General features: G+C 42.7%; 1 protein-coding gene across 2 annotated transcripts in view; it reads left to right on the top strand.

Annotated features, from left to right (window-relative positions):
• LOC118390956 (remodeling and spacing factor 1-like) overlaps positions 1 to 19,155 on the top strand; it is a 49,799-nt gene that overhangs the window by 17,784 nt on the left and 12,860 nt on the right. Inside the window, exons 2-7 of one of the 2 annotated variants that reach the window (XM_052457717.1) lie at positions 10,086 to 10,735; positions 11,527 to 11,618; positions 12,019 to 12,111; positions 14,054 to 14,259; positions 14,454 to 14,569; positions 14,778 to 18,988. In XM_052457717.1, coding sequence (XP_052313677.1) covers positions 12,079 to 12,111; positions 14,054 to 14,259; positions 14,454 to 14,569; positions 14,778 to 18,988 — 4,566 coding nt within the window. In that variant the 5' untranslated portion in view covers positions 10,086 to 10,735; positions 11,527 to 11,618; positions 12,019 to 12,078. The remainder of the gene's footprint in view (positions 1 to 10,085; positions 10,736 to 11,526; positions 11,619 to 12,018; positions 12,112 to 14,053; positions 14,260 to 14,453; positions 14,570 to 14,777; positions 18,989 to 19,155) is intronic. The other variant, XM_035781830.2, reaches the window with a different exon arrangement.

The following is a 19,155-nucleotide window of genomic DNA, read 5'->3' as shown; positions in this document are numbered from 1 at the left end:
CTGCCTGGGAGCAAGACATCCTGGTCCGTGACTGGGCTGGATTTCTTCTTGTAGTCCGCGGCGCTCTTCCGGCGCCGACAGAGATGGCCGCCTCGCTTCGCGTTCCTAGGAAACTATGCAGTTTTTTTTTTTTTACGTGTTATTTCTTACATTAGTACCCCAGGTCATCTTAGGTTTCATTACATACAGTCGAGAAGAACTACTGAATATAAGATCAGCGTCAACTCACCATCAGTACGACCAAGAATATGTTTTCGCGACGAGGATCCTGTGTTCTGCCTTTCAAACAGGACAACGGAATGGATCCCATGCAGCGACCCAAAAAAACGACTCTGAAAAAGAGGGAAACGAGGCGGTCTTCTGGTCAGACTCCGGAGACGGGCACATCGTGCACCACTCCCTAGCATTCTTCTCGCCAATGTCCAGTCTCTTGACAACAAGGTTGATGAAATCTGAGCACGGGTAGCATTCCAGAGGGACAACAGAGACTGTATCGTTCTTTGCTTCACGGAAACATGGCTCACTGGAGAGACGCTATCGGAGGCGGTGCAGCCAGCGGGTTTCTCCACGCATCGCGCCGACAGAAACAAACATCTTTCTTGTAAGAATAGGGGCGGGGGCGTATGCCTTATGGCTAACGAGACATGGTGTGATGAAAGAAACATACAGAAACTCAAATCCTTCTGTTCACCTGATTTTAGAATTCCTCACAATCAAATGTAGACCGCATTATCTACCAAGAGAATTATCTTCGATTATAATCACAGCCGTATATATCCCCCCCAGCAGACACATCGATGGCTCTGAACAAACTTTATTTGACTCTTTGCAAACTGGAATCCATTTATCCGGAGGCTGCATTCATTGTAGCTGGGGATTTTAACAAGGCAAATCTGAAAACAAGACTCCCTAAATTTTATCAGCATATCGATTGCGCAACCAGGGGTGGAAAAACCTTGGATCATTGTTACTCTAACTTCCGCGACGCATGTAAGGCCCTGCCACGCCCTCCTTTCGGAAAAGCTGACCACGACTCCATTTTGTTGATCCCTGCCTACAGACAGAAACTAAAACAAGAGGCTCCCACGCTGAGGTCTGTCCAACGCTGGTCCGACCAAGCTGACTCCACACTCCAAGACTGCTTCCATCACGTGGACTGGGATATGTTTCGTATTGCGTCAGATAACAATATTGATGAATACGCTGATTCGGTGTGCGAGTTCATTAGAACGTGCGTTGAAGATGTCGTTCCCATAGCAACGATTAAAACATTCCCTAACCAGAAACCGTTGATTGATGGCAGCATTCGCATGAAACTGAAAGCGCGAACCACTGCTTTTAATCAGGGCAAGGTGACTGGTAACATGACCGAATACAAACAGTGCAGCTATTCCCTCCGCAAGGCTATCAAACAAGCTAAGCGTCATTACAGAGACAAAGTAGAATCTCAATTCAACGGCTCAGACACAAGAGGCATGTGGCAGGGTCTACAGTCAATCACAGACTACAAGAAGAAATCCAGCCCAGTCACGGACCAGGATGTCTTGCTCCCAGGCAGTCTAAATAACTTTTTTGCCCGCTTTGAGGACAATACAGTGCCACTGACACGGCCTGCAACGAAAACATGCGGACTCTCCTTCACTGCAGCCGAGGTGAGTAAGACATTTAAACGTGTTAACCCTCGCAAGGCTGCAGGCCCAGACGGCATCCCCAGCCGCGCCCTCAGAGCATGCGCAGACCAGCAGGCCGGTGTGTTTACGGACATATTCAATCAATCCCTATACCAGTCTGCTGTTCCCACATGCTTCAAGAGGGCCACCATTGTTCCTGTTCCCAAGAAAGCTAAGGTAACTGAGCTATACGACTACCTCCCCTTAGCACTCACTTCCGTCATCATGAAGTGCTTTGAGAGACTAGTCAAGGACCATATCACCTCCACCCTACCTGACACCCTAGACCCACTCCAATTTGCTTACCGCCCAAATAGGTCCACAGACGATGCAATCTCAACCACACTGCACACTGCCCTAACCCATCTGGACAAGAGGAATACCTATGTGAGAATGCTGTTCATCGACTACAGCTCGGCATTCAACACCATAGTACCCTCCAAGCTCGTCATCAAGCTCGAGACCCTGGGTCTCGACCCCGCCCTGTGCAACTGGGTACTGGACTTCCTGACGGGCCGCCCCCAGGTGGTGAGGGTAGGCAACAACCTCTCCACCCGGCTGATCCTCAACACTGGGGCCCCACAAGGGTGCGTTCTGAGCCCTCTCCTGTACTCCCTGTTCACCCACGACTGCGTGGCCACGCACGCCTCCAACTCAATCATCAAGTTTGCGGACGACACAACAGTGGTAGGCTTGATTACCAACAACGACGAGACGGCCTACAGGGAGGAGGTGAGGGCCCTCGGAGTGTGGTGTCAGGAAAATACCCTCACATTCAACGTCAACAAAACTAAGGAGATGATTGTGGACTTGACACTTGATGATTGTGGACTTGATGACAGGAAACAGCAGAGCAAGTTTAGCAAGTTTTTAAGTTCCTCGGCATACACATCACAGACAAACTGAATTGGTCCACTCACACAGACAGCATCGTGAAGAAGGCGCAGCAGCGCCTCTTCAACCTCAGGAGGCTGAAGAAATTTGGCTTGTCACCAAAAGCACTCACAAACTTCTACAGATGCACAATCGAGAGCATCCTGGCGGGCTGTATCACCGCCTGGTACGGCAACTGCTCCGCCCACAACCGTAAGGCTCTCCAGAGGGTAGTGAGGTCTGCACAACGCATCACCGGGGGCAAACTACCTGCCCTCCAGGACACCTACACCACCCGATATTACAGGAAGGCCATAAAGATCATCAAGGACATCAACCACCCGAGCCACTGCCTGTTCACCCCGCTATCATCCAGAAGGCGAGGTCAGTACAGGTGCATCAAAGCTGGGACCGAGAGACTGAAAAACAGCTTATATCTCAAGGCCATCAGACTGTTAAACAGCCACCACTAACATTGAGTGCCTGCTCCCAACACACTGACACTGACTCAACTCCAGCCACTTTAATAATGGGAATTGATGGGAAATTATGTAAATATATCACTAGCCACTTTAAACAATGCTACCTTATATAATGTTACTTACCCTACATTATTCATCTCATATGCATACGTATATACTGTACTCTATATCATTGACTGCATCCTTATGTAATACATGTATCACTAGCCACTAACTATGCCACTTTGTTTATACTGTACTCGATACCATCTACTGTATCTTGCCTATGCTGCTCTGTACCATCACTCATTCATATATCCTTATGTACATATTCTTTATCCCCTTACACTGTGTATAAGACAGTAGTTTTGGAATTGTTAGTTAGATTACTTGTTGGTTATTACTGCATTGTCGGAACTAGAAGCACAAGCATTTCACTACACTCGCATTAACATCTGCTAACCATGTGTATGTGACAAATACAATTTGATTTGAATAAAATTTACTTTGATTTGAGTTAGGTGAGAAGCCTGCCCACGGAGACCGGGGCGAGAAGGTGATGGCGCATATTTCATGAGCTGTAACCGAAAAACAACTGGCATTTGGAAAGTTTGAGATGAGGGAGAAAGTGTGGTGGAACAAGCATTGTTAAGTATCATGCTAGCTGGATCGAATTCTCCGTTAGTTAGCCAGAGAAATGTTGAACAACATTAGCCAACTTCACAGATCAAGTAATTGAGTTTATGGTGTGAAAATTAGCTGGCTAATAAAGGCAGACAGCTAACGTTACAACATCAGGTGAGGTAACATTAGTAACCTAACCAATTCGCTATAGTATTAACTGGTATATGACTCCTTGCCGTTCCTCAAGTTATAACACATTAGGTGCTTACTGGACCCTGGCAATCCGTGAAATGTTAACTAGCTAACAAACTAACTACTATCAGTGAAATTCTGTTTTCCCTCAAAAGTATGTGGTTAATTTTCAGAATGAGAGAATTAGGTGAAAATGAGACATTGCTTGTTAATTCTTGACGGTACCCATCCCATTAGCGGGATCATTTTCATCAGCAACCGCTGAATAGCATAGCGCCAGTCAAATAATATTACAAAAAAAGATTCATGAAATCACAAGTGCAATATTGCAAAACACAGTTTAGCCTTTTGTTAATCCACCTGTCGTCTCAGATTTTGAAATGATGCTTTACAGCGAAAGCAATCCAAGCATTTGTAAGTTTATCGATAGCATAACATAACATTATGTACACTAAGCATTAAGTAGCTAGGTCACGAAAATCAGAAAAGCAATCAAATTAATCGTTTGCCTTTGATCTTCAGATGTTTTCACTCACGGGACTCCCAGTTACACAACAAATGTTCCTTTTGTTCCATAAAGATTATTTTTATACACAAAATACCTCTGTTTGTTTGTCGCGTTATGTTCAGAAATCCACAGGTTCGAGCGGTCACGACAACACAGACATATATTCCGAATAATATCCATAATGTCCACAGAAACATGTCAAACGTTTTTTATAATCAATCCTAATCAAAAATGTATATTCAATAATACATCAAACGGGTGTGTAGGTTTTTCAATAACACCGGGAGAAACAATGGCCGCTTTACTCTGTAGCGCAAAACTCACTCTGAGAGCCCCCACCTACCCACTTTCGCAATGTGATCTTTCACCCTCATTTTTCAAAATAAAAGCCTGAAACTATGTCTAAAGACTGTTGACACCTTAGGGAAGCCATAGAAAAAGGAATACCAACTGCCACTGATTCCAAAACCTGCATTTTGTTTGCAAGAAGGCACAAAAGTTCAACTGCAAAACATGTGGCAAAGAAGTGAACTTCATGTCCTGAATAGAATGTGTTAGGTTTGGGGCAAACACATCACTGGTACCACTCAACATTTTAAAGTATGGTGGTTGCTGCATCATGTTATGAGTATTCTTGTCATCGGCAAGGACTACAGAGGTTTTTTTTTGGGGGGGGGGGGTAAAAAGAAAATGAATAGAGCTAAGAATAGGCCAAATCCTTGATGGGAAAACCTGTTTCCGTTTGCTTTCCAACAGACGCTGGGAGACCTTTCACCTTTCAGCAGGACAATAACCTAAAACACACGGCCAAATCTGCGCTGGAGTTGCTTATCAAGAAGACGGTGAATGTTCCTGAGTGGCCTAGTTACAGTTTTGACTTAAATCGTCTTGAAAATCTATGGCACAACTTGAAAATGGCTGTCTAGCAATGATCAACAGCCAACTTGACAGAGCTTGAATAATTTAAAAAGAATAGTGCAAATATTGTACAATCCAGGTGTGAAAAGCTCTTAGACTTACCAGAAAGACTCACAGCTGTAATCACTGCCAAAGGTGATTCTAACACCTGGGGGGGGGGGGTAATATACCACTGAAAAATGATAAGTTTCTCTGGTTACTATTTACAGGTATGTGTTTGGGTACAACAATGTTTTTCTTGTTTATATTCTATAAACTACTGAAAACATTTCTCACAAATTCTAAATAAAAGTATTGTCATTTAGGGCATTTATTTGCAGAAAATGACAACTGGTCAAAATAACAAAAAATATGCATTGTCAGACCTTGAATAATGCGAAGAAAATAAGTTGATATTCATTTTTAAACACAATACTAATGATTTAATGTAGGAAGAGTTCAGAAATAAATATTTGGTAGAATAACCCTGATTTTTCAATGACTGCTTTCATTGGGAGAAATGTTTTCAGTAGTTTATAGAAATAAACAAAAATGTTAATTTTACCCAAACGTATACAGTGGGGCAAGAAAGTATTTAGTCAGCCACCAATTGTGCAAGTTCTCCCACTTAAAAAGAGGAGAGGCCTGTGATTTTCATCATAAGTGTACACTTCAACTATGATAGACAAAATGAGAAAGAAAATCCAGAAAATCACATTGTAGGATTTTTAATGAATTTATTTTCAAATTATGGTGGAAAATAAATATTTGGTCACCTACAAACAAGCAAGATTTCTGGCTCTCACAGACCTGTAACTTCTTCTTTAAGAGGCTCCTCTGTCCTCTCATTACCTGTATTAATGGCACCTGTTTGAACTTGTTATCAGTATAAAATACACCTGTCCACAACCTCAAACAGTCACATTCCAAACTCCACTATGGCCAAGACCAAAGAGCTGTCAAAGGGCACCAGAAACAAAATTGTAAACCTGCTCCAGGCTGGGAAGACTGAATCTGTAAGCAGCTTGGTTTGAAGAAACCAGTTGTGGGAGCAATTATTAGGAAATGGAAGACATACAAGACCACTGATAATCTCCCTCGATCTTGGGCTCCACCCTGTGGGGTCAAAATGATCACAAGAACGGTGAGCAAAAATCCCAGAATACACCTAGTGAATGACCTGCAGAGAGCTGGGACCAAAGTATCAAAGCCTACCATCAGTAACACACTACACCGCCAGGGACTCAAATCCTGCAGTGCCAGACGTTCATTGCACAAAGCCTATTATTTGTCAGGGAATACTATTTGTAGATTCTACAGAAATTGGTAAATTAAGGGCAGTTCAAGGGGAGAGTCTGACCATGGAATTATGTTGTAGCGACCTCTGGGTAGCCCCGACCAGGTCTCACTATGTGTTGGCTTAAGATTGCTTCTTCACGTTTCTCTATATCAATCAAGTCCCTCGTTTTTACCCACCTTTTCATTGGCCTTACTGGTGGCATCCCACTTCTGAGGCAGCTGTCAAGCCAACACCTTAACCATTATGCCAAGTAATCCAAACCTCTTGGCGTAACGGTCAGTGTGTTGGCTTAACAATCGCGTCAGATCCCATTTGCCCCAGAAGGCTACATTAGTGCTCACCAGAATAATGTCAAACATCGATAGAATGAATGCATAAGTAAGCTAGTTACCACTGGTAAAGTTGTATGTTCCGTTTAGGGACCAGGGGGAGAACCTAATAACTCCCAACAGTGGGAAGTTTGGTCCTGTGCAAAATGTCCAAATGTCATCAGTTTGACTGGTTTTAAGAAATGAAAGCTGAGAAAACGAGTGAACACGTTTCTGGTAAATAAACACGTTCGTCTTGTTTTATGTGGTTGAAATACTGTCTGCTTGCGTACAGTGCATTTGGAAAGTATTCAGCCCCCTTCACTTTTTCCACATTGTTACGTTAAACTTATTCTGAAATTGATAAAATAGTTTCCCCCCCTCATCAATCTACACACACATAATGAGAAAGAATAAACTGTTTTTAGACATTTTTGCGAATTTATTCAAAGTAAAAAAACTCATCACAAGTATTGAGACTCTTTACTCAGTACTTTGTTGAAGCCCCTTTGGCAGTGATTACAGCCTCGGGTCTCTTTTGGGTATGACGCTGCAAGCTTGGCACACCTGTATTTGGGGAGTTTCTCTCATTCTTCTCTGCAAATCCTCTCAAGCTCTGTCAGGTTGGATTGGGAGTGTCGCTGGATAGCTATTTTCATGTCTCTCCAGAGATGTACGATCTGGTTCAAGTCCGTGCTCTGGCTGGGCCACTCAAGGACATTCAGAGACTTATCCCGAAGCCACTCTTATATTGTCTTGGCTGTATGCTTAGGGTCGTTGTCCTGTTGGAAGGTTAACCTTCGCCCCAGTCTGAGGTCCTGTGCACTCTGGAGCAGGTTTTCATCAGGCATCTCTCTGTACTTTGCTGCGTTCGTCTTTCCATCAATCCTGACTAGTTACTAAGTCTCTGCCGCTGAAAAAATCTTCACAGCATGTTGCTGCCAGCACCATGCTTCACCGTAGGAATGGTGCCAGGTTTCCTCCAGATGTGATGCTTGGCATTCAGGCCAAAGAGTTCAATCTTGGTTTCATCAGACCAGAGGATCTAGTTTCTTATGGTATTTCGGTCCTTTAGGTACCTTTTAGCAAACTCTAAGCGGACTGTCATGTGCCTTTTACGAAGGAGTGGCTTCCGTCTGGCTTCTCCACCATAAAGACCTGATTGGTGGAGTGCTGTAGAGATGGTTTTCCTTCTGGAACGTTCTCCCATCTCCACAGAAGAACTCTAGAGCTCTGTCAGAGTGACCATCGGGTTCTTGGTCACCTCCCCCGATTGCTCAGTTTGGCCAGGCGGCCAGCTCTAGGAGTCTTGGTGGTTCCAAACTTCTTCCATTTTAAGAATGGAAGCCACTGTGTTCTTGGGGACCTTCAATGCTGCAGACATATGTGGTACCCTTCCCCAGATCTGTGCCTCAACACAATCCTGTCTCAATTCCTTCAACCTCATGGCTTCATTTTTTTTTCTCTGATATGCACTGTCAACTTTGGGACCTTTTTATATACACAGGTGTGTGCCTTTCCAAGTCATGTCCAATCATTTGAATTTACCACAGGTGGACTCCAAGTAGTTGAAACATCTCAAGGATGATCAATGGAAACAGGTTGCACCTATGCTCAGTTTCGAGTCCCATGGCAAAGGGTCTGAATACTTATGTAAATACGGTATATCTGTTGTCTTATTTGTAAACCTGTTTTTGCTTTGTCATTATGGGTATTGTGTGTAGATTGAGGGAAATAATTGTATAATATGCCCTTAAAGTAACAAAAAGGGGAAGAGATCTGAACACTTTCTGAATGCACCATAAGTGTCAAAGATAATACATTACACATTTTCTCAAGAAATGCTTAAAGAAATGTAATATTTCTTAACTCCTGTTCCCGAGACAAAATGAACATTTGTTGTGTAATTTCACTGCAAGAATTGCATCATTCTGCAGGAGTTAATATTATATTAGCTACATGTGAAAGGTTACAGACCTACAGTCAGTGTCCGTATTTCAGTTACTATTACATTTAACCCAAATGAACTTAAATATTCTGTTTATTCATGGATAACAGGGATACCCATGAGCAGGATATCAAAGGTGTATGTAAAACAGCTTATCCCAAATAAGACCTTAAGAGGGATATGAGCTACTACCCACAATACTGTGCCCATGTAAACTGCCCCTAATTTACCCATTTACCCAAGTCTGTTGGAGAGGATCAGCTTGAGCAAAGTGAGGTTTATAATCACTGATCTTCAAATGGTATTCTCTATCTAATAATTAGTAGGGCTCCGCCTTATACTATGACAACATTTATTAAGTTTGTTTTGGTGTTCAGCAGGGTTTTTTTTCTTAGTTTTTTTCGGCTGTTCGAGCAAAACAAAAATCTTGAGGGCTTGTTGAAGTTCGGCAGCCGAAGCCTACGCCCCTTCGTCGGTGATTGATCAACATTAGGGATTCTTGAAATGTGGGTTGTCACTCAATGACAGACGACTAGTTTTTATTACATTTTTTTTCACTAGAGAAATACTGCACCAAACGTCTTTAAGCAAAAATAGCCTTTGAATGATCAAAACGTCACCCATAGTATTTTTACGTTATTAAAATGCTCTGATTTTTTTATTGTACCTTTTTCTCTCTAACTATCAGAAAGCATAAAAGAACAGGCTGAGCTTATGTTAATGAGCTCGCCTTGACTGAAAGCTCTTTGAAATGCCCTTGTGGTCGTTGCCAGGTAACAATGTAAACAATGGGCCACATGTCATTGATGATGATTTTTCTGCAAAATGCTCTCATGTTCAGCAGGGTGGATCATAGACTGTTGGATATCATACAAACCGCAGCAATACACAATTTCATTATTGTTTTGTAACTAATTACAGAATACAGTTAGTTCACTGATACACTTCACAATAATTAGTAAAGTCTCAGTCACCTTAGACGCTTTGACATGACTGTACATAAAAAGAGCATACAATAAGTGTACTGGACAATTTATTGGTGCTGCTGCATTAGCATTTTTACAAATGGCCATATGTTCAGAATTGTGTGTATTGATCAGACCTTTATTTGAGAAATTTGACTCTTTTTTTTTTTTCTTACAGCCATAAGCCTAATATAGGCACCTGGCTGCCATGCAGTGTGCAGGACCTGTTGATTCTTACCATTTTTAACACTCATCTCCAATCTGAATGCTTGAAAAAAAATGACAAAGTAACAAAATGTGATTATCATATTACGTAAAAGTGAATTACTTCGTCTTTAGGAAATGCAACCAATTACAGAGATTGATCAAGCGAGGAAGGGGAACCATGTACCTTGCTTCAATCAAGTATGCTTCAGTCAGCCCCAAGGCTGAAGCGGGATACCAATCCAGCTATGGCGTCCTTGTCAGGGTTCTCACACTGGGCAGACGAGTCCTGAGATGGACAGCCCGCACAGCTTCACCACATACCACGATGGAACATGGGTGACTTCATTGAAGAGGAGACCCAGGAGCCTGTCCACATAGCCTGTAATGTTTTTGAAAAGAGAAATGTTTGTTAAATGGGTAGTATATTTAATTTCCTTTCATTTAATGTTCTGAGTTACTGTTGTAGTGGTCTACTCATTCGATAATGTATTTTTGAAGTACTCAATTTGAAATATGCAATATTTGGTTGTGCACTTTTTAAACTTCTCAATGTTTGTATTTGGAAATGTTGGTATGCTCAATTGATGCAGATTTGAAATGAATAACTATGTTGGGTCTTTCTGCACAGGCTTCACAGCATATCCCCCCCTTTGCCTTCGGGAAAGCTGATTTTGTACCACGGCATTCCTGTTGCGGTGGTTGCCTGAGAAGCTGTGCAGACAGATGTTGAATTCTCTAAAATGCCTATCCATTACTGCTTGATGATAGTGGAAAGACAAAAGGTGATCGAAAGTGAAATGACTGTTGGCTTGCTAGCTAAGTTACACCACAGATGAAAGGTTACCGGGGCGGCAGGGTAGCCTAGTGGTTAGAGCGTTGGACTAGTAACCGGAAGGTTGCAAGTCAGTTAACCCCCAAGCTGACAAGGTACAAATCTGTCATTCTGCCCCTGAACAGGCCGTCATTGAAAATAAGAATTTGTTCTTAACTGACTTTCCTAGTTAAATAAAGGTAAAATAAATGTTTAAAAATACCAGTATCTTTGGTCTTACACTAGTAGCTATCTTACGGTCTGTAAACAAAACCAAAGCAAGGTATATATGTGATGACGGTTTTTAGGCGGTACATATTTCAATTAGTAAAGATAAGATGCTACAAAAGCCGGAAGTAAATCCTTGATAATGCCGGCCTCCTATATCTAAGTTTTGGACACTGGGGGAGGGGACCGGTAACTTTATGAACAAACTTTCTTTTATTTTTAAGAGCTGCAGTCACTTTTCATACTTGGGCACCTTACTTTGAACTGGATTTATCCAAATATTGTCAACTTTGAAGAAAATAACATGATTTTGATTGTTTGGGACCAAAACACTCATGCGCAACCAGACGATTGATTGATTGGAGACCGCTTGAGTCAATTAAATAACATTTTCTACCTGCAGCAAACCTAGTGGATAATGCTGGATATACCGGTCACACAAAACAAAAACACTAAAAACAACTGGCCTTACCTATACAATATCTGAATGTGATGTGTTGAGAAATTGTGCCATTATCCCACCTCTCCCCTCAGTTCCAAAGCTCTTGGTGGACCTTCATGTGAAGTTGCTGAGGAAGATTGGCAAGTCTGTGTCCGCAGACAGATGGGAGAAGTACATTGTGAAGGTAAATAGAGCTCAACAAGGCTGGTCATTTTTCTGCACACTCCGATACAGTTAAGCTTAACTTTATAGATGATTAAGCTGTACCCCTGCACACTGACTCAGTACCAGTACCCCCTGTATATAGCCTCGTATTATTATTTTGTTACTTTTTTATTCTTTTTTACTTTAGTTTATTTGGTAAATATTTTCTTAACACTTCTTGAACTGCACTGTTGGTTAAGGGCTTGTAAGCTCTGCACTTGTTGTATTTGGTGCATGTGACAAAGTTTGATTTGATTCAACTATCAATCTATTTCATTTGAATAAAAATACAGGCAGCAGCATAACTCTGGGCATTCTGAAAGATGATTCTGTATATTTTAGAGGTTAACCAATGGCTGATGGAATGTGTTTCCTTACAGGTGTGCCATGAGTTCAACAGTACCTGGGCATGGGAACTTGAAAATAAAGGATACAAAGACATGTCTGTGGAGTGTAAGACTGGAATCCTCAAAGTAAGTGGCCAGTCTTTGTAATTAGTAGGCACTGTTTATTTTCTATCAAAATCTCAATATTGACATGTCCGTTATATTGCAAGAGTTTGCCATATACAGTGCATTCGGAAAGTATTCAGACCCCTTGACCTTTTCCACATTTTGTTACATTACAGCCTTATTCTAAAATTGTTTTAATTTTTAGCTACACAAAATACCCCATAATGTCAAAGCGAAAACATGTTTCTAGAATGTTTTTTCAAATGTATTACATTTTTATTAAAAACATACATTATTTTCATAAGTATTCAGACCCTTTTCTACGAGACCCGAAATTGAGCTCAGGTGCATTATTTTTTACTTGATCATCCTTGAGATGTTTCTACAACTTGATTGGAGTCCACCTGTGGTAAATTCAATTGAGTGGACATGATTTGGAAAGGCACACACCTATCTGCATAAGGTCCCACAGTTTACAGTGCATGTCAGAGACAAAAACAAGCTATGAGGTCGAAGGAATTGTCTGTAGAGCTCCGAGACAGGATTGTGTCGAGGCAAAGATCTGGGAAGGGTACCAAAAATGTCTGCAGCATTGAAGGTCCCCAAGAACACAGTAGCCTCCATCATTCTAAAATGGAAGAATTTTGGGAACACCAATACTCTTCCTATAGCTGGCCAAAGTGGGTAATCGTGAGAGAAGGGCCTTGATCAGGGAGGTGACCGAGAACCCGATGGTCACTCTGACAGAGCTCCAGAGTTCCTCAGTGGAGATGGAAGAACCAACCTTCCAGAAGGACAACCATCTCTGCAGCACTCCACCAATCAGGACTTTATGGTGGAGTGGCCAGACGGAAGCATTAAAAAATGGCATCTGAAGGACTCTCAGACCATGAGAAACTAGATTCTCTGGTCTGATGAAACAAAGATTGAGCTCTTTGGCCTGATTGCCAAGCTTCTGGAGGAAACCTGGCACCATCCCTACGGTTGAAGCGTGGTGGCAGCATCATGCTGTGGGGATGTTTTTCATTGGCAGGGACTGGGAGACTAGTCAGGATTGTAGAAAGATGACTGGAGCAAAGTACAGAGATCCTTGATGAAAACCTGCTCTGCTCAGGACCTCGGACTGGGGGTGAAGGTTCACCTTCCAACAAGACAACGACCCTAAGCACACAGCCAAGACATAGCAGGAGTGGCTTCTTGACAAGTCTGAATGTCTTTGAGTGACCCAGCCAGAGCCCGGACTTCAACCCGATTAAACATCTCTGGAGAGACCTGAAAATAGCTGTGCTGCAACACTCCCCATCCAACCTGACAGAGCTTGATAGGATCTGCAGAGAAGAATGTGAGAAACTCCCCAAATACAGGTATGTCAAGCTTGTAGTGTCATGCCCAAAACGAGTCAAGGCTGTATTCGCTACCAAAAGTTCTTCAGACCTTTTACTCAGTACTTTGTTGAATACTTATGTAAATGTAGTATTTCTGTTTTTGTATTTATTTTTGCTAAATAAAAATAAATATTTGTGCTTTGTCATTGTGGGGTATTGTGTGTAGATTGAGGTGAAAAAAACAATTGACGTAACAGGCTGTAACGTAACAAAATGTGGAAAAGGTCAAAGGCTTGAATACATTCCGAATGCACTGTAGCTATAATTAGGCTAGTTCTGCATGCAAACATTTCAACATATATTTCCAAACAAGATGCAGGTGGTAAAAAGGACCCCGCTTTTCACCTAAATAAATCTACATATTTCATGTGTGATACAAAAGTTAATTCTCTGAAAATAGTGGTTACCAGTGGTGGTGGCGGCACAGATCTTGTTCAGTTCACTCAAGTGTGTTGTGTTGCAAGTCATATCGCAATATTCCATTTAAAAAAATTGTCCATATCTTGCAGCCCTACTAAAATCAGATTTTTGTTTTTGCAAAAGGAAACCTTCCTCATACTTTTTATTTCTCTGTCCAGCACTTATGTGAGTGCCAGTTTGATGACAATGTCAAGTTCAAGACTGCAATTAACGAGGAGGATCCTGATAAGATGCGGCTCCATCCCATTGGCAAGGACAAGGATGGCCTAATGTACTGGTTCCAACTTGACCAGGATAACAATGTGAGGGTCTATGTGGAGGAGCAGGACGACCTGGACGGGTCCTCCTGGAAGTGCATTGTCAGGTACTATGGAACTTTTTGGGGGGCTTTAGGGGATGAAAGAGGCATACTGTTGTACTGCAGAGCCTAAATGTCAAGTCTTGTATTCCATGTGAATTATAGATTACTTGGTTCATATGTAATTTTACCACAAGACTTCTGAGAATGTCTGTCTGCTAAACTGGAAAGATTGAATTGAATTATCCATCTCTATGTAGAGACAGAAACAGCTTGGCTGAGATCCTGGCACAGCTGAAGACTCAAATCGACCCAGCACTGTTGACAAAGAAAGAAGGAGAGGAGGAAGATGAGAACAAGAAGACTGGCGGAGAAGGTAAAGTTATATGGACAAGGCTTGTTATGTCAATAATATCATATGCCATCTGTTTTTTGCTGTTTACTCAGACATATTTATGATATTGCATGAGTTCAGTCATTTGCCTTGGATCTATTTTATCCTATTTTATCCATGTATTTCCCTGACAGATGCCGTTATAAATGTTGTACTTGTATTTTCTATTTATAATACCTTTGTCCATTAGGGGAAATTAAAAAGACAGAGGATACCTCAGGGGATGAAGAGGACAAACTCTCCAAGGATACAGCTTCTTTAGTGTCCCCAAAAACAGAGAATACAGAAGAAAAATCCCCAAAAGAGGAATCAAAGCTGGACGAATCAGATGCCAAATCCCCATCGAATGGCCTCAAAGACAACCAAGTCGAGTCAGAGTCAACAAGACAATCCGAGAAGCCAATGGTGGATGACAAGGCCACCATTAACACCCAGGCCATCAAAGAAGAGCTGATGGAGGTGTCAGAATCCAAGGAGAGCACAGCCACAAGTGCTACAGAGCCTCTTGCGGAGAAACATTGTGTGGCGCCACAGACAGAACAGACTGAGGAAGCCAAGAGGAAGACTGCAGAGGAACTCCAAAGGGTGATGAAGAATGACCAGCAGGCCAAAATCCCCTTGAAAAAGAGAGAGATGAAACTTAGTGAAGATTTTGATAATAGTAGTGGCGGTGGCAGTAGAATCATTGTGCGTAACCCATCTGTTGCTCCTGTCAAAGAAGCTCCTAAAGTTGAGGAGACAAGTAAAGTGGTCTCTGTTGCCCTGGTGGGGACGATGGAGACTAAAAGTGATCAAGTGAATGGTGATGCTCAGCCTGTCACAGAAAAAAGTATCAATAAGGGAATGAGAGAATCTCCTAAAGAGATGGGAATACAGAGAGATTCTGCTGATAGCAAAGAACAGCAAACAAAAGCTGTTGCTAGGGAAGAATGTGAAGCAGCAGAAGCTAGTGAAAAAGAGAAAACAAATCTGGACATGGACAAAAAGGAAGGGCAGATGGCAGGCAATGCTGAGGAGCCCATGGAGGTGGCCATGGCCGATGAAACGAACCTACAGAAAACTGTTCCAGCCCCAAAGGCAGAGAAGGAAAGCACTGAAGCACTGAAAAAATCATCCCTAAAAGAGGCTAAATCTTCATCCCCTCTGAAAAAGCCATTGACTTCATCGAAGGATACAAGCACACCGGAAAAGTCCTCTGATCTTAAAGAGGAACAAAAAGTCAAGGTATCCAAGTGGGATGTGAAAGTGCGTCCTACAGAACACAAGACATCCACATCAATAGAAACAGATAAAACCCCTTTATCTAGTAAGTCACAGAAACCAGATGAAACTAAAGGAACAGATTCATCCATTGCATTTCAAGAGGTAAATGTGTCTGCCTTTAAGGAAACAGTTGTCCATAAAGACAGTTGTCCCCTTTCTGTAGTGAAAGAGATGGAAAAAACATCCTTCATAAAAGCCACAGAAATGTTGTTGAACCCTAAAAACCCAGAAACATCAGTCATCACTAAACAAACCGAGAGACCTGATCCCATTACAGATAAACCAGAAAGCTCAAAACGCCCTGAGTCGCCAGCAGTCATAAAAAATACAGAGAATCCATCTAACAAAGAGGGCGCAGAGAAATGTGATGGTTCTAACGATATCAAAACATCTTCTGTCATTAAAAAGACAGAGATTTCAGAAAAGAGTAAAGATGCCAAGAACCTGGCCAGCTCTAAAGAGACCAATACGTCCTCATTACTTAAAAAGGAAGACAAACCAGTTCCCAATAAAGAAGCAGAGAAACTGGAGAGCACTAAAGAGACTAATAAATCGTTGGTCATTAAAATGACAGTGAAACCAGAGGCATCTAAACATACAGAGAAATGTGATACCCCTAAAGACATTATGTCAGCTCTCACCAAGGAGAAACCTGCTGTCAGTGCTGTAAGCACAAATACAAATGTTGCCCCTGAGGTGAAGAAGAAAAACGTCCCGGAGAAAGACTCGAAGAAAATAGCCATCTGTAAAGATGAGACGAGAGCTGTTGCAGCAGTGACTGAGACACAATCTGGCCCTAAAGACGTGGAGATGGCAGACATCTTTGAGAAATCAAACCAATCCCAACTGGAAGGACCCAAACAGGTAGAGAAATTGGGTATCCCTAAAGACACATTGAAATCGACAATGCCTAAATACGCAGAGAAATCTGCTAAACTGGCTACGCCTAAAGACGCAGAGAAATTGGCTACCCCTAAAGACGCGGAGAAATTGGCTACCCCTAAAGACGCGGAGAAATTGGCTACACCTAAAGACGCGGAGAAATTGGCTACACCTAAAGACGCGGAGAAATTGGCTACACCTAAAGACGCGGAGAAATTGGCTACGCCTAAAGACGCGGAGAAATTGGCTACCCCTAAAGACGCAGAGAAATTGGCTACCCCTAAAGACGCGGAGAAATTGGCTACACCTAAAGACGCGGAGAAATTGGCTACGCCTAAAGACGCGGAGAAATTGGCTACGCCTAAAGACGCGGAGAAATTGGCTACGCCTAAAGACGCGGAGAAATTGGCTACGTCTAAAGACGCGGAGAAATTGGCTACGCCTAAAGACGCGGAGAAATTGGTTACCCCTAAAGACGCTGAGAAATTGGCTACCCCTAAAGACGCGGAGAAATTGGCTACCCCTAAAGACGCTGAGAAATTGGCTACCCCTAAAGACGCGGAGAAATTGGCTACCCCTAAAGACGCGGAGAAATTGGCTACGCCTAAAGACACGGAGAAATTGGCTACGCCTAAAGACGCGGAGAAATTGGCTACGCCTAAAGACGCGGAGAAATTGGCTACGCCTAAAGACGCGGAGAAATTGGCTACGCCTAAAGACGCGGAGAAATTGGCTACGCCTAAAGACGCGGAGAAATTGGCTACGCCTAAAGACGCGGAGAAATTGGCTACGCCTAAAGACGCGGAGAAATTGGCTACGCCTAAAGACGCGGAGAAATTGGCTACGCCTAAAGACGCGGAGAAATTGGCTACGCCTAAAGACGCGGAGAAATTGGCTACGCCTAAAGACGCGGAGAAATTGGCTACGCCTAAAGACGCGGAGAAATTGGCTACGCCTAAAGACGCGGAGAAATTGGCTACGCCTAAAGACGCGGAGAAATTGGCTACGCCTAAAGACGCGGAGAAATTGGCTACGCCTAAAGACGCGGAGAGATTGGCTACGCCTAAAGAAGCGGAGCGATTGGCTACGCCTAAAGACGCGGAGAGATTAGCTACGCCTAAAGACGCGGAGAAATTGCCTAAATCGACTATGTCTGAAAATGCTGGGAAATCTGCTACCCCTAAAGACACTGAGAAATTGGCTACCCCTACAGACGCTGAGAATTCAGCTAAATCGGCTACACCTATCCCTGAAGACGCTGAGATATTGGCTACTCCTGAAGAAGCGGAGAAATCGGTTAACACTAAAGACACTGAGAAATTGGCTACCCTTAAAAACACAGAGAAAGCTTCTAAAAAGATTGAAGATTTCACAATCTGTGAAGGACAGAAACCAGATGCCTCTAAAGAAACTGAGAAACTGGCAGACATAATGCCAGCTGCAGCAAAAGGAGAGAAACATGTCGCCTTTGAGGATTCTAAGCAATTACCTTCTCTCAAAGAGTCTGTCCCAGTGGGGAGGAAACAGGAAGAGCCTATGGAAATAAGTTTGGAAAAGTCAACAGATGACAATGTAATTATTAGGGGACATGCCGATAAAGGCTGGACAAAGAAGTTTGTTAAAAGTGGAGAGAATTCTGAGAGCGAGCCTATCAAAAACTCAAACTGCATGGACTGTAATGCACCATCAGAAAAACAGGCTACCAGCAAGAAGACATCATCTCTCACTGATGCTGAAGGTGAGACGGACAAAAGCCAGGTCAAAGTAATCAAGGAAGATGCCACAACACAGGGATGCCCTAAAGAGGATGAGAAGGAAGATGATCAGGCTAAGAAAAACGACCAAAAGGAGGATGATGGTGCTGAGAAAGATAACTCAACTGTAGCAGAGAAACTGGGTGAGGCAAAAGCAAGTAAAGGGTCTGAGAATAAAGAGGATGAAAAAAAGGATGCAGGAACAACATCAGAGATTCAAGAGGAGGGGATTCGCCTGAAAATACGGGGAATTACTCATCGAAGGAAAGCTGAGCTCCAGAGAACGGAGAGGGACTCTGGGTCCGATACTGGTAAGACTGGGAGATCCCTGAGGAGGTCACCCAGGATTTGCAGGCCAACCGCTAAGGGGGTGGAGTTCCAGGACAGGAGGCTGGAGAAAAAAGAGACCACGCCCCCTGAGGAGGAGGACGAGGAGGAGGAGGAAACTGTTCAGAGGAAACCGAGAGAAAAGCTTGATCAAGATGGACAGTCCAAATCTAAGGTAAGTTCTTTCAGTAACTGCAGATATTTCTACATTAATATTACAGGTGGACTGTGAATGCATGTTTTTGGATCAACAGTATCTTTTAAATCAGGGATCCACAGTGTCAGCCTTCAGTAACTTATGCATATGCTGTGCTACATTAGCCTCATGAAATCCAAAAATGA

The sequence above is a fragment of the Oncorhynchus keta genome, chromosome 12, assembly GCF_023373465.1.
Source record: "Oncorhynchus keta strain PuntledgeMale-10-30-2019 chromosome 12, Oket_V2, whole genome shotgun sequence".
Lineage (NCBI taxonomy): Eukaryota > Metazoa > Chordata > Actinopteri > Salmoniformes > Salmonidae > Oncorhynchus > Oncorhynchus keta.
The sequence above is the reverse complement of the archived record's forward strand: the minus strand, read 5'-3'. Positions and strand labels throughout refer to the sequence as shown.